Genomic DNA, 13,402 nt, shown 5'->3' on the forward strand with positions numbered 1-13,402 from the left:
CACACACACACACACATTAACAGTAGTCAACATTTGAAGAGGATCAAAATCTTTCATCAAAGTTGTGCTAAAACTATTCAACAACACACATTGTTGACCACTATATGTGCACACACACACACACACACACACACACCGATACTGCAACAGTAAATACAATAAAGTGAGAGCGCAGTGGAATAAAAGACTACAGATCTAGACACAACACACATGCGCATTATAGCATATGAAGAGTATGTTCATGGCATGTCTGCTGTGTGTGTTCATGTGTGTGTGTCAGGTAAGAGTTTCCGGCAGGAGCAGTGTGAGGTGCGTAACGGCCCCCAGACGGACCCTAAAGGAGTGAAGACGCTGGTGGAGTGGGTTCCCAAATTCGCCGGCGTTCTTCCCAAAGACGTGTGCAAACTCACCTGCAGAGCCAAGGGAACTGGATATTATGTGGTGTTTTCACAGAGGGTGAGCCGCCGCTGACACACACACTCACACACACAGTACTGAACACACACCACAACACTGCAAAATATGCTGCTTCTTGTCTTCTAGTCTTGTTTTCAGAAATAATGAGTCAAAATGAAGTGTGTTTTTCCTGTAAACAAGCAAAATAATCTTATTTTCACCTTGAAATAACATATTTTTTTACCCTTAGGGATTATTTAGCTTGTTAGAATGAAAGTTTCACTTAATTTTAACTCATTATTTTTAATTGTCTAGAAAATGCTTCCTAATTTAAGAAATATTTGGACTAGAAACACGACAACAACTGGAAATAAGAGACATGTTTTGCAGTGTAAGCATGTTCATTATCTGGATCATTTATTCATTCATTCATTTCCTTTTCGGCTTAGTCCCTTTATTAATCTGGGGATGCCACAGTGGAATGAACCGCCAACTTATCCAGCATATGTTTTACACTGGATGCTTCCAGCTCCAACCCATCTCTGGGAAACACCCATACACACTCCTTCACACACATACACTACAGATAATTTAGCCTACCCAGTTCCCCTATAGCGCATGTGTTTGGACTGTGGGGGGAGCACCCGGAGGAAACCCACGCGAACTCAGGGAGGACATGCAAACTGACCCTGCCGAGGCTCAAACCAGCGACCTTCTTGCTGTGAGGCGACAGCACTACCTACTGCGCCACTGCATCGCCCCTCTCTGGATTGTTTAACTGCAATAACCATAGTGATGTGGGTTGTTCTTGTCAGTGATGTGTGTGTTGTGTGTGTTTGTCCTGCAGGTTGTTGACGGGACTGAGTGTCGTCCGTACAGCAGCTCAGTGTGTGTGAAGGGGAAGTGTGTTCGCACTGGCTGCGACGGCATCATCGGATCCAAACTACAGTACGACAAGTGCGGGATCTGCGGAGGAGACGGAAACAGCTGCATTAAAGTGGCTGGAAACTTCACCAAGAAGAGGTCAGAAAACACTCGCAGACATGCGGCAAACGCAGGACTTAAAGAGCTGCGGCCTCATGTATCAACGCTGCGTACGCCAGATTTCACGCTCACGTTTGGATTTACTAACGATGAAATGAACGTGAGAATGTGTGTTGGTCCACGCCACCTTCATGTCTGGCGTACGTGTGTTTCTTGTGTGTGTTTGTTTTATTCCATCTGCGACTCCTCGAGGCAATTATGTTCAATTGCACACTACAGAGTATCTTTAAGCCGTGCAATGGCAGCTGTATGGGGATCATCCGCATGTCTAGCAGGTATATAAGGCTTCCACACCATGCAGTTGACCAACCAAATATTAAAGCGCAATCTGCAGCCATCGCCGGTTCTCCTAATGTAATCAGAGCGATCGACTGCACACACATTGCTATAAAGACGCCATCTGAAGACGAATCTGCATACGTGAATCGGAAACATTTCCATTCAATAAGTGTGCAAATAATATGAGAGGCTCAAATGCGCTTAACAAATATTGGAGCAAGGTGGCCTTGGTCAGCCTATGGTTCATTCATCCTCACAAACAGCACGGTTGGGATGAGGCTCCAAGGTGGCAAGCACTCGGTCAGGTGTAAAGCGGGCGATTGGGCAGCTGAAATGCCGGTGGTGCTGCCTTGATAAGAGGGCAGATAACACAGTGTTCCTGTAATACATCTGTGTCTCCCACAGACACAGATACTACACCAGACAGTGAAGTGTCGCCCACAGTTGAGGCAACTCTCTCCTCAAAGGGTGTTAGTTCAGCATCTCCTGTTCCCCCGCCTGTCCGCTCCACACTTTGACGGTGCGCCGCTGTTCTCCTCTTAACCTGCTCCTTTACATGGGACCATTTCTTATTTAATTCACTCACAGTGTGATGTTCAGATCCCTCTGCGTTAACCGCGTCAGCTAAACTCTCCCACCCTATTGTTTTTCTTTTGTTATTAATTCCGGAGGACAAACTTACAAATAACACCGTTTTTCTCCGGTCTACCTCCGAAAGGAGCACATCAAGTTTCTCTTCTTGCTTGCTTTTTCGTTTGGTTTTGCCAAAGTAGACTCATTACCATATTTATAAGGGGGAGGAGTCAGGGAGGGGTTTTGCGCTCGTGCACGTGTGCTCAGATTCACGTTAATTCGGATGTACAAAGAGAATATGTGTGGGATTCAGCATACGCAGTGTTTCATACATCTGAATCTTTTACTGCGTACGCACATTTACAGCTTTGTCCGTACGCAGTGTTTTAGTATGAATTCAACACAAGTCTTCGTACATGAGGTTCCTCCTGTTCTGTGCTTTACACCAGTCTTTCACCCATATATAAATATTACAATTTCCTATTTGGATTTCACATACAGCTGAGGGGAAAATTATCCTCGCTCGTGTAAAATGTATGTATATATATATATATTCAAATATTTCTCAACTATTATTTAATGCAGAAAAGAAATTTTCACAGTATTTTGAGCAGTGTTTAACCTGATAACCTTTATCCCTCTAATCTCTGTGTCCTCCAGTAAGGGCTACACGGACGTGGTGAAGATTCCCGAGGGTTCCACGCATCTGAAGGTGCGTCAGTATAAAGCTAAAGGCCAGACGCGATACACAGCATACCTAGCGCTGCGGCGACCCGGCGGAGATTATCTGCTGAACGGCAAACTGATGATCTCCACCTCCGAAACCATCATCCCGCTTAACGGCTCCGTCCTCAACTACACCGGCTGGAGCCAGCGGGACGAGGCCTTCCACAGCATGGGCCCCGCCGCCCTCCAGGAGAGCCTGTTAGTGCAGATTTTATCCACCGATGCTAAGAAACCGCTGGATATACGCTACAGCTTTTTCATGCCTCGCAAAACGCCACTCCCAGCCAGGACGTCCCCTGAAGCTCCGCCCAGAATGTCACTTGAAGCTCCGCCCAGAATGTCACTTGAAGCTCCGCCTAGGATGTCCCTTGAAGCTCCACCCAGGATGGCTCCCGAAGCTCAGCCCAGGACATCCCCAGAAGCTCCGCCCAGAATATCCCCCGAAGCTCCACCCAGGACGCCTCCTGAAGCTCCGCCCACTGTCGCGTCTTTATCGTCAGCAGAAATTGTAACGTTTACTTCCCACGTTCCTCCAACGACGGAGAGTCCGAAATTCCCGCGCTGGCTGACGGGCCCCTGGATGAGCTGCTCCAGAACTTGCGATACGGGCTGGCAGAGTCGCACGGTTCAGTGTAAAGACGCTCACGGGAAACTGTCTAAAAGCTGCCCACTCAGCGCCCGGCCGCCAGCCTTCAAACACTGCCTGATTAAAAAGTGTTGATCTGATGAACTTTCCCGGGAAAAGAGAGACGTGTGGAGCATCACGGACGTACAAAACAAAAGGGTTTGTGTAAAATGCCGTGAAACACAATCAATGTGGATTCTGCTCCCATTCGCAGATGGATGAGAAGATTCAGGTGTGGTTGCTTTAAGCCACGCCCCTTTGACAAAGCCACGCCTCTGGCCCATATGACACGCCCCTTTGGTTCACACAGAGAAACAAAGATTATGTAAGTGCCGTGAAACACAATCACTGTGGATTCTGCTCGCATTTCACAGTCAGACGAGGAGTTACTTTAAGTCACGCCCCCTTTAAGACAAAGCCACACCTCTTGCCAACATGACACACCCCTTTGGTTCACACAAACAAAGATTGTGTAAATGCCATGGACTCTGCTCATAGTCGGATGAGGTGATTCAGGTGTGGTTGATTAAGCTACGCCCCTTTGACAAGGCCACACCTCTGGTAAATAAGACACACCCCTTTGCTTCATTTAAACATAGAAACAAAGATTGTCAATGCCGTGAAACACAATCACTGTGGATTCTGCTCGCGTTCGCAGTCGGATGAGGAGATTCGAGTGTGGCTACATTATCACCTACAAATTTAAATGATGTCTTGTGTTGCTGTTGCTCTGGGTGTAAATGGCTGAACATTCTTCGCAATATCTTGTTTGTGTTCAACAGAAGAAGGAAAGAAAGATGTAAATGCCGTGAAACAGAATGACTGTAAATTCTGCTTGCGTTTGCAGTTGGATGAGGAGATTCAGGTGGGGATGCTGTAAGCCACGCCTCTTTTGGCAAAGCCACGCCTGTGTTCGACAGGACACGCCTCTTTGGTTCACACTGACCACTTTTCTGAATGAATCAGCAGTTTTGAATGAATCATCTGAATGAATGATTCTGTGTATCACTTGTTAAAGACATAACTCACCTCAAATTTAAATAATGTCATATTTTGTTGTTGCTCTGGGTGTAAATGGCTGAATATTGTTTAGAATATCTTGATTTGTGTTCAACAGAACAACGAAACAAAGTGTGTAAATGCCGTAAAGCAGTCACTGCAGATTCTGCTCAAGTTCGAAGAGCTTTGGGTGTGGCTTATTTAAACCACACCCCTTTTTAACAAAGCCTCACCATGTTTTGACAAAGCAACATGACACGCCCCTTCAGTTCACACTGACAGCAATGTTTGCAGTTACATTCTGTTGACATGTAGGAACATGTATGAAGCAGCGAAGATGGAGGGCATGTTATAAGTTACATTCCAGACACAATATTGTGTTTTTTTTTATGACTGATTATGAAAATAGCTTTAAAGCATTTGTTTATCAGAGCAACAGTATACACTGAATGAATCATTTGAGTAATGATTCAGTGATCGATTCATACAGAGTCACTTCTTCTCTGAATGAATCAGCAGTTTTGAATGAATCATCTGAAGGAATGATTCTGTGAACACACGGTTCACCTAAAAGTTTAAATTCAGTATTTGTTGTTGCTATAGAGGAAAATGGCTGAACATTCTTCAGAATATCTTAATTTGTGTTCAGGAGAAGAAACAAACAAGCACACAGAGTTTGTGTAATTGTGTAACTGTGGATTCTGCTCACGTTTGCAGTCAGACGAGGAGCTTTGTGTGTGGCTACTTTAAGCCCCGCCTATTTTTGACAAAGCCACACCTCTGGTCAACATGACACGCCCCTTCAGTTCACACTGACGGCGATGTTCAGTCATTCTGGTTACGTTTTGTTAACATGTATGACTGTGTGAATCAGCGAACAAGAAGATCATGTTAGTTTAGACACAATATTGTGTTTTTTGTTCATTAAAACAGCTTCAAAACATTTGTTTATCAGAGCAACAGAATACACTGAATGAATCATTTGAGTCATGATTCAGTGAACTATTCATATGGAGTCACTTCTCTGAATGAATCAGCAGTTTTGAATGAATCATCTGAAGGAATGACTCTGTGAATCACTCGTTAAAGACACGGTTCACCTAAAAGTTTAAATTGTGATTTTGTTTTTATTGCTATGGAGGAAAATGGCTGAATATTCTTCAGAATAACTGAAGAACAAATTTATAACACTAAAATATTGTGTTCAACAGAAGAAGCAAACAAACAAACTGAGATTGTGTAAAAGCTGTGAAACACAATCACTGGAGATTCTGCTCACAATCACAGTTGGACACGGAGCTTTGGGTGTGGTTTCTTTAAACCACGCCCCTCTGGTCAACATGACACGCCCCTTCGGTTCACACTGACAGCGTTGACTATAAAAGTAGTTTCACAAAACATTCATGTCAGCGCAACAGTACACTGCAGTACACTTCTGCACAGCGCTGTCTGTGTGAACAACACATCTACAACGTGTGTGTGTGTATCAGGATATGTATGAGTATGTGATTGTGCATGTGGATATGTGTATATGTGTGCGTGCATGCATTCGTGTGTGTGTGTGTGTGTTTCTGATCTTAAAACAAGAAGACATTCATGAGAGTGTGTGTAGATGATGAGGAAATGTGCACTTTTGAGTGAACTGCCCCTTTCACTGAGACTGATGAATGCTGTGGAAGCTAAAATGGACAAATGTAGACCTCCATGTGTTTCTGTCTGTAAACTGAGCAGCTGCAAAACATTCCTGTTCATTTCTCCAAGCCTGAAAACTGAAGCTGAAGGAAATCCTGTTTTCATGCTTCACACGTCACACTGCGGGAGCTTGTTTTTGTAATGGATTTTTAGGGCGCTTGAGAAGGTTATTGTGACGTCTCTTAAACGTGTTATTTCATGAGAATGGCAGAACTGCAAGATAAGAAATGTTAGAATTAACAAATATACAATCAGATCTTCATCATGTCATCATTCAGTAAATGTGTCTCATTTAAAGAGACAGTACACCCAAAAATGGACATTTCCTCATCATGTAATCACGCTGGCTCTGAACATCTGTTGAACACAGTACGGCATATTTTGAAGCAGCCAGTGACGTCCATAGCAGGAACAAAAAACAAACCACAAAAGTTTATCCAACATTAATCAGTATATCAGTATATTCACTGTTCAACAAAACAAACTCAGGTTTGGATCAAGTGGAGGATGAGGAAAGAATGACAGAACATTCCAACACAGACTCATTCTGGACACGTAGCCCCAGGGCTTAATTTGTGCCAGAACACTCCGGATCCGGCACCCCTGAAATCTGATCCGGCACCTCATTTTACCGATCCCCCTCCTCAACTGCTCTCCTACCCTGTCCACTGTTCACTTTCACTTTCATCCACGACACCCCCGCTCTCCACCACTATACACTGCCAAACAAACCACAACCCCTCCCCTGCCCCTGCTTTACACTTGCGTGCACAAAACCTCTCCATCGTCGAGATACGTGCCGGATCCATTACCCCAAATTAAGTAGCCAGAGCTATGTATGGCCGCATTTCATCTTAAAACGATCGCTAGGGGGCGGTATGACACCATTCCTTTTCTCGCTTACCAGCTGACCATTTACCTCTGTGTGGACGGCTTCTCCGCTGTTACCAGTTTGTCCAGAAGCTTGCTGCCTACGTTGGGGATCTTGAGGCGCAGAAAGGAGTTGACCATGATGACAGAAACAAAGAACAGTTCCAGATAGCATGTAAAACAAAAACAGAAGCGAATTATGTAGCTATGGCTGCATTTCATCTTTAAAACGATTGCTAGGGGGCGACATTACGCCGTTCCTATTCTCGCTTACCAGCTGACGGTTTACCTCTGTGCGGACGGTTTCTCTCTGCCTACGTTGGCAGTCTTAAGGCGCAGAGAGGAGGATGACGACGGGGTTTGTGTCAGATGAAGAACAGTTCCAGATAGCATGTAAAACAAAAACAGAAGCAAAAGATTGAAATAAACGAGTAAATAACAGGGTGAGAATGTGGTCAAATCTGAAAACGTGGTAAAAATCAGGCGGCTTTTCTTTTTTTAGATTGCATTTGAAAACCCTGTGGGTTGGGTTTAGGGAAGAAGGTTGGTCAGTCAGTGAACAGCGGCCTCTGGTGGATTTATGTGAGATTGGCACTTACGAGATAAATTTGAGGTCTGCAAAAGCGTACACAGCGCCCTCTGGTGGATTCATTACAACAAAAACTGCAAAAAAAATGTATCTCCTGGGACGTATTTGGCCCTCTCCAGAAATGTATACAGGAGTACGTATTCAGAATGAGCCTGTGTTGGAATATTAATTTTTAGCTGTGCTGTCTCTTTAAAATGAACATTGAAAGTTCCATCTGTCTTTTATAAGCTGCAATTCTGAACAGTTAAAAAAGTATTCATTTCTGAGGCAAATTTTGGGATTGTCATATTTGGGTGTACTGTCTCTTTAAAATGTACATGCAGAATAGCAGAACTGCACAAAAAAAGTGTTAAAATTATGAAATATAAAATTAAAAATGTCAGACTTGACTCCATTATTCAGTAAATGTGTCTCATTTAAAGAGACAGTACACCCAAATATGAACATTTCCTCATCATGTAATCACACTGGTTCTAAACTTCTGTTGAACACAGTACGGCATATTTTAAAGCAGCAAGTGACGTCCATAGCAGGAACAAAATATCAAAGTTTTTTCCAACATTATTCAGTATATCAGTATATTCATTATTCAGTATATCAGTATATTCACTGTTCAACAAAACAAACTCAGGTTTGGATCAAGTGGAGGATGAGGAAATAATGACAGAACATTCCAACATACACTGTAGGCTCATTCTGAACATGTACACCTGTATACATTTCTGGAGATGGCGAGTTATGTAGTCAGAGGTGCGTATGGCTGCGTTTCGTCTTTAGAATGAACGCTATGAGGCGGTATGACGCTGTTCATTTTTGCGATACCAGCTGACCGCTGACCTCCGTGTGGACATCTTTACCACTGTTACCAGTCTGTCCAGTGGCTTGACATGTACGTCAGAGGACTTGAGATACAGAGCGGAGTCGACCATAACGACGGGGTTCGAGTCCGGTGAAGAACGGTTCCAGAAAGCATGTAAAACAAAAACAGAAGCAAAATAATTAAATAAGTAAATAACAGGGTGAGAGTTTGGTCAAATCTGAAAAGGTGGTAATAATCAGGCGGCTTTTTCTTTTTCTGGATTGCTTTTGAAAACACTGTTGGTTGGGTTTAGGGAAGGGGGTTAGTCAATCAGTCAGTCAGTCAGTGGACAGCGGCCTCTGGTGGATTTACATGAGAACAGCAGGCGTGAATGGCACTCGCAAGAGAAATGTGAGATCTGCTAAATCATACACAGCGCCCTCTGGTGGATTCACAAAGACTGCTAAAACATGTAGCTCCTGGGACGTATTTGGCGCTCTCCAGAAATGTGTACAGGGGTACTGATCACTAATGAGCCTGGGTTGGGTTCAATTTTGGGTGTGCTGTCTCTTTAAAATGAACATTCAAAGTTCAATCTGTCTTTGGGTTTTATAAGCTGCAATTCTGAACAGTTAAAAATTAATTCCTGAGGCAAATTTGGGGATTTTCATATTTTGGGTGTACTGTCTCTTTAAAATGTACATGCAGTCCATCTATGTTGTTATAATGCTTCACAAGTTTTACTTTCTCATGCACTGTTTTGTTTTCAACATCTTGTTTTATCAGCCTATGAGGTGTTTATATAACTGTCATTAAACCTTTATAAGCATGACATAAGCCATCATGAATGTGACAAATCTTATGCATGTTTATAACAAATGTCATAAAGTGTCATTTGTTCAATTATGACATTGTTTGTTATGACAAAGTTTCTGTCTCCGTCATGGCAACTTGACATCATCAAGACAACAAAGCTTGTCATAAATCTGTCATAAACATGATCATCATAAGGCATTATAGCTGTGTCATAAATATTTTTCTGATCACGTTTTCACTGCATTTGTCATTAAAATGCCTCATTATAAGTGTAATAACTCTGTCAAATCAGTTTATAAGAGCGTCATTAATATTTAATGACATTTTAATGACAAATTCAGCTTGTACCACAGTAGTTGAGGTTAAAATATATGTTTATTAATGATGCAGTTATAAAATTTATGACATATTCATAATGGCTTCGTGATCAATCATGTTTATGACGGGTTTTGTTGTCTGGGTAATGTCATGTTGTCATAACAAAGACAAAAACAGGTTGTGATGTATTTGTTTATGTCAAGTTGTCATGATAAAAACTACATAATTGAGCAAACATGCAATATAAACATGCATAAGATAAGAACATGTCATGATTATAAAGGTTTAATGACAGTCTTATGAACTCCCCTTCAAGTAAAGTGTTCAGTGTTGTCCGTAAAGCTGCTGCGCTTCATCTCCTTCATTGGTTCTGCTTCATGTCCCGGTTCCCGATGGCCGTATGACTGAGAACACACAGCACTGAGTTTATAATTTATTGTTTGTACAACTTCTATGTAAAAAAACAAAACAAAAATGACATGATGAATTTATTTATTGTTACGGTCATTTGTCTCATCAGTACTATTTAACTAGGCCTATGATGAATGAGCAGAATAGTTTAAAAGTGTGTGTTTTTAGCCATTTCATGAATATATGTGTATATAAAACAAAGCGCTATATTTAAATCATCACGTTTGATTGATTCATTTCTGTCTGATCATGATCTCATATTATAGCAATACATTGGGGAGGGAAAAATAAGCTTGACACTCAACACGTCAACATCACACCTCGAGTGTGCAGTAATGTATATCAGTTCAATGCAATGGAGTGCATTACTCTGCATAAGATATTCAAAATGTAATCATTGATATATAAAGATATATCAGATATATCATCAAACTAATATAAATAGCAGTCAAAGATGACACAAGTAAACACAAGTTTCCCCCACAGTCCAAACACATGCGCTGTAGGGGAATTGATTAACTAAATCGGCTGTAGTGTAGGAGTGTGTGTGTGAGAATGAGTGTGTATGGGGGTTTCCCAGTACTGGGTTGCGGCTGAAAGGGCATCTGCTGCGTAAAAACATATGCTGGAATAGTTGGTGGTTCATTCCGCTGTGGCGCCCCCTGATAAATAAGGGACTTAGCTGCAGGAAAATCAATGAATGAATTATTAAGGGAAAACACAAAGCCCTGTGTGGGAAAGTGTTTGCCCCCTAAACCTAATAACTGGTTAAGGTTAAAATATATTTAATTAATAATAATAATTAATATATTTTTGTTTGAATGTTCTCTGAAGTGTTTAAATAATGCTGTGAATGTTTAACTACAACACAGATATATTGGGTCAAATAAAATAATATCTTATATCTTCACTTCTTGATTATTAACATTAAGAACTGCAAACATTCATAAACATTTTGTATTAGATTTTTTAAAAATATTACATTTAATATGTAATTAATTAAAGCATTTTAACACACATCTACACTGGATGCACACAGGATAAAGCCATTTCTTTCTTTCTTTTTTGTCAGTTGTTTTATCAGAGAGGATGATTTATGCATGTATGTATATATATATATATATATATATATATATATATACATACATACAGTTGAAGTCAGAATTATTAGCCCCCCTGTTTTTTTACCCAATTTCTGTTTAACGGAGAGCAGATTTCTTCAACACATTTCTAATCATAATAGTTTTAATAACTCATCTCTAATAACTGATTTATTTTCTCTTTGTCATGATGACAGTAAATAATATTAGACTAGATATTCTTCAAGACACTAGTATTCAGCTTAAAGTGACATTTAAAGGCTTAACTAGGTTAATTAGGGTAAAGTTAGGGTAATTAGGCAAGTCATTGTATAACAGTGGTTTATTCTGGAGACAATCTTAAAGGGGGTAATAATATTGACCTTAAAATGGCTTTAAAACAATTAGAAACTGCTTTTATTCTAGCCGAAATAAAACAAATAAGACTTTCTCCAGAAGAAAATATATTATAGGAAATACTGTGAAAATTTCCTGAATCTGTTCAACATCATTTGGGAAATATGTAAAAGAGAAAAGAAAATCAAAGGGGCGCTAACAATTCTTCATGAATGATTTCAACTGTATATATATATGTATATATATATATATATATACACACATTTTTGTATCTATTTTGTCAAATATGGTATAAATTTAGGCTTATTATTATGATAAATGATGAACAAATCCCTCTTTAATAACCTAAATAAAGTGTAGATTAAACTAAATTTTGGTGCCTTTAAATGAGGGGGAAACTCACTGTGAGGAAATTGTCTTTATTATTTTTAAAAAATAAACATATATAGGCCAAATTATTTTTAAAAATTACGAGCTGATAAAGTACTTTCAAAAATAGATGTTTAAAAGTGCGTGTCGGTGTTTTCATTAAACTGAAGAAGAAAAAAAAACTAAAGTAAAATAATTATTGAGTAGGGGGCGGAGTTTAATTTTTTGAGCTCCTCCTCTCATCTTTCACTTGCAGCGTACTAACATTTGGAGGGGCGTGGCTAAGCATGCTTCGTCCAATCTGTCAAACTGACGTCATCAGAGAAGGAGAGCAGAAGCAGGTGGGTAAATGTTGACTGTTTTGGTCATCAACTTTTTTGGTAATGTTAGTTTGTGTAATACATGCTTCAGCGAATCAAATTTATGTATTTAATTAAATTATAAATAATTATATCTACTAATAAAACTTAGGTTTTTGGTATTTGGAGGGATATTAGTGTATTCTGACCAACCGTATCCTCTGATTAGCTTTATCAGAGGTCGCTGTTGGTCAAACTATAAACTATATATCTAGTTTGACTTTACTTTTAAGTTATATGTATGAGTGAACACATATATTACGACAAAACTGTCTAGTTGTGAATACTTACGGTGTCTTTCGGTGCTCTAGATCTGCCGAGACCGTTAAATGATTAATTTCCCTCAGACTGATTGGCGCCATTATGCGTTCAAAATGGTATGAACCGTTTTAGGGGTGGTCAAATGTTTATTATCTATTTTAATTATTAATATTATTATGTAAGATACAGATCAGAGATTTCTGAATATTTAAAAGGCTGACCCCCATACATCTTCTTTTAACGTCTTTCAGAGAGGATCAAGTGTTAATTAGTATGGTTAATCCCTCCTAAAACCCTGTAATTATCACCCTGCCTAAAACTAACAATGTGCGCTAGCAAAATAAGCATTGAACATTTGGATTTAACGAGGATTTTAACTCAAATTATGCCGTGATATATACTGTAAAAACATCATATAATTCATTTATTTGTTCTCTGCAGTGAGAAAACTTGTGCGGTAAGTTTTGATGTTGTGAACAGACTGAGTTCAGGAGTTGTGTTGCAGCGCCACCTGCTGACTAACATCTCAAACTAACATGAGACTAACATCAAATTTTAATTAAAGTTTATTTAGAAAACAATAATAATAAAGTAGTTAACCCACACATATATCGCCCATAAAGGTGACCCCCTGTGTGTCTTGTTATTTTCTAACACTTGTGTGATTATTAAACATGTACATACTAACTAATATTAATTGAGATGCTGCAAGAGGGTTTATACTTTTAAAAAATAATTTATATTTTATCTAAATATTTATTTTATAAGTCAAATAAAGTATTGCTTTAAAGAAAATGTCAAAATGTGTGTGGAATAATGTTCATCTTGAATTTAGCATAG

At 40.0% G+C, this 13,402-nt stretch overlaps 1 protein-coding gene across 1 annotated transcript in view; it reads left to right on the forward strand.

The window, feature by feature from the left end:
• The window catches only part of LOC130233682 (A disintegrin and metalloproteinase with thrombospondin motifs 5), a 32,097-nt gene extending 21,742 nt beyond the window's left edge, over positions 1 to 10,355 (forward strand). The window contains exons 6-8 of the mRNA XM_056463847.1: positions 281 to 456; positions 1,244 to 1,419; positions 2,953 to 10,355. Of these exons, the coding sequence (XP_056319822.1) occupies positions 281 to 456; positions 1,244 to 1,419; positions 2,953 to 3,739 (1,139 nt within the window). The 3' untranslated portion in view covers positions 3,740 to 10,355. The remainder of the gene's footprint in view (positions 1 to 280; positions 457 to 1,243; positions 1,420 to 2,952) is intronic.
• The last annotated feature ends 3,047 nt before the right edge of the window (positions 10,356 to 13,402 follow it).

Source organism: Danio aesculapii, chromosome 1 (assembly GCF_903798145.1).
Source record: "Danio aesculapii chromosome 1, fDanAes4.1, whole genome shotgun sequence".
NCBI classification, from domain to species: Eukaryota; Metazoa; Chordata; class Actinopteri; order Cypriniformes; family Danionidae; genus Danio; species Danio aesculapii.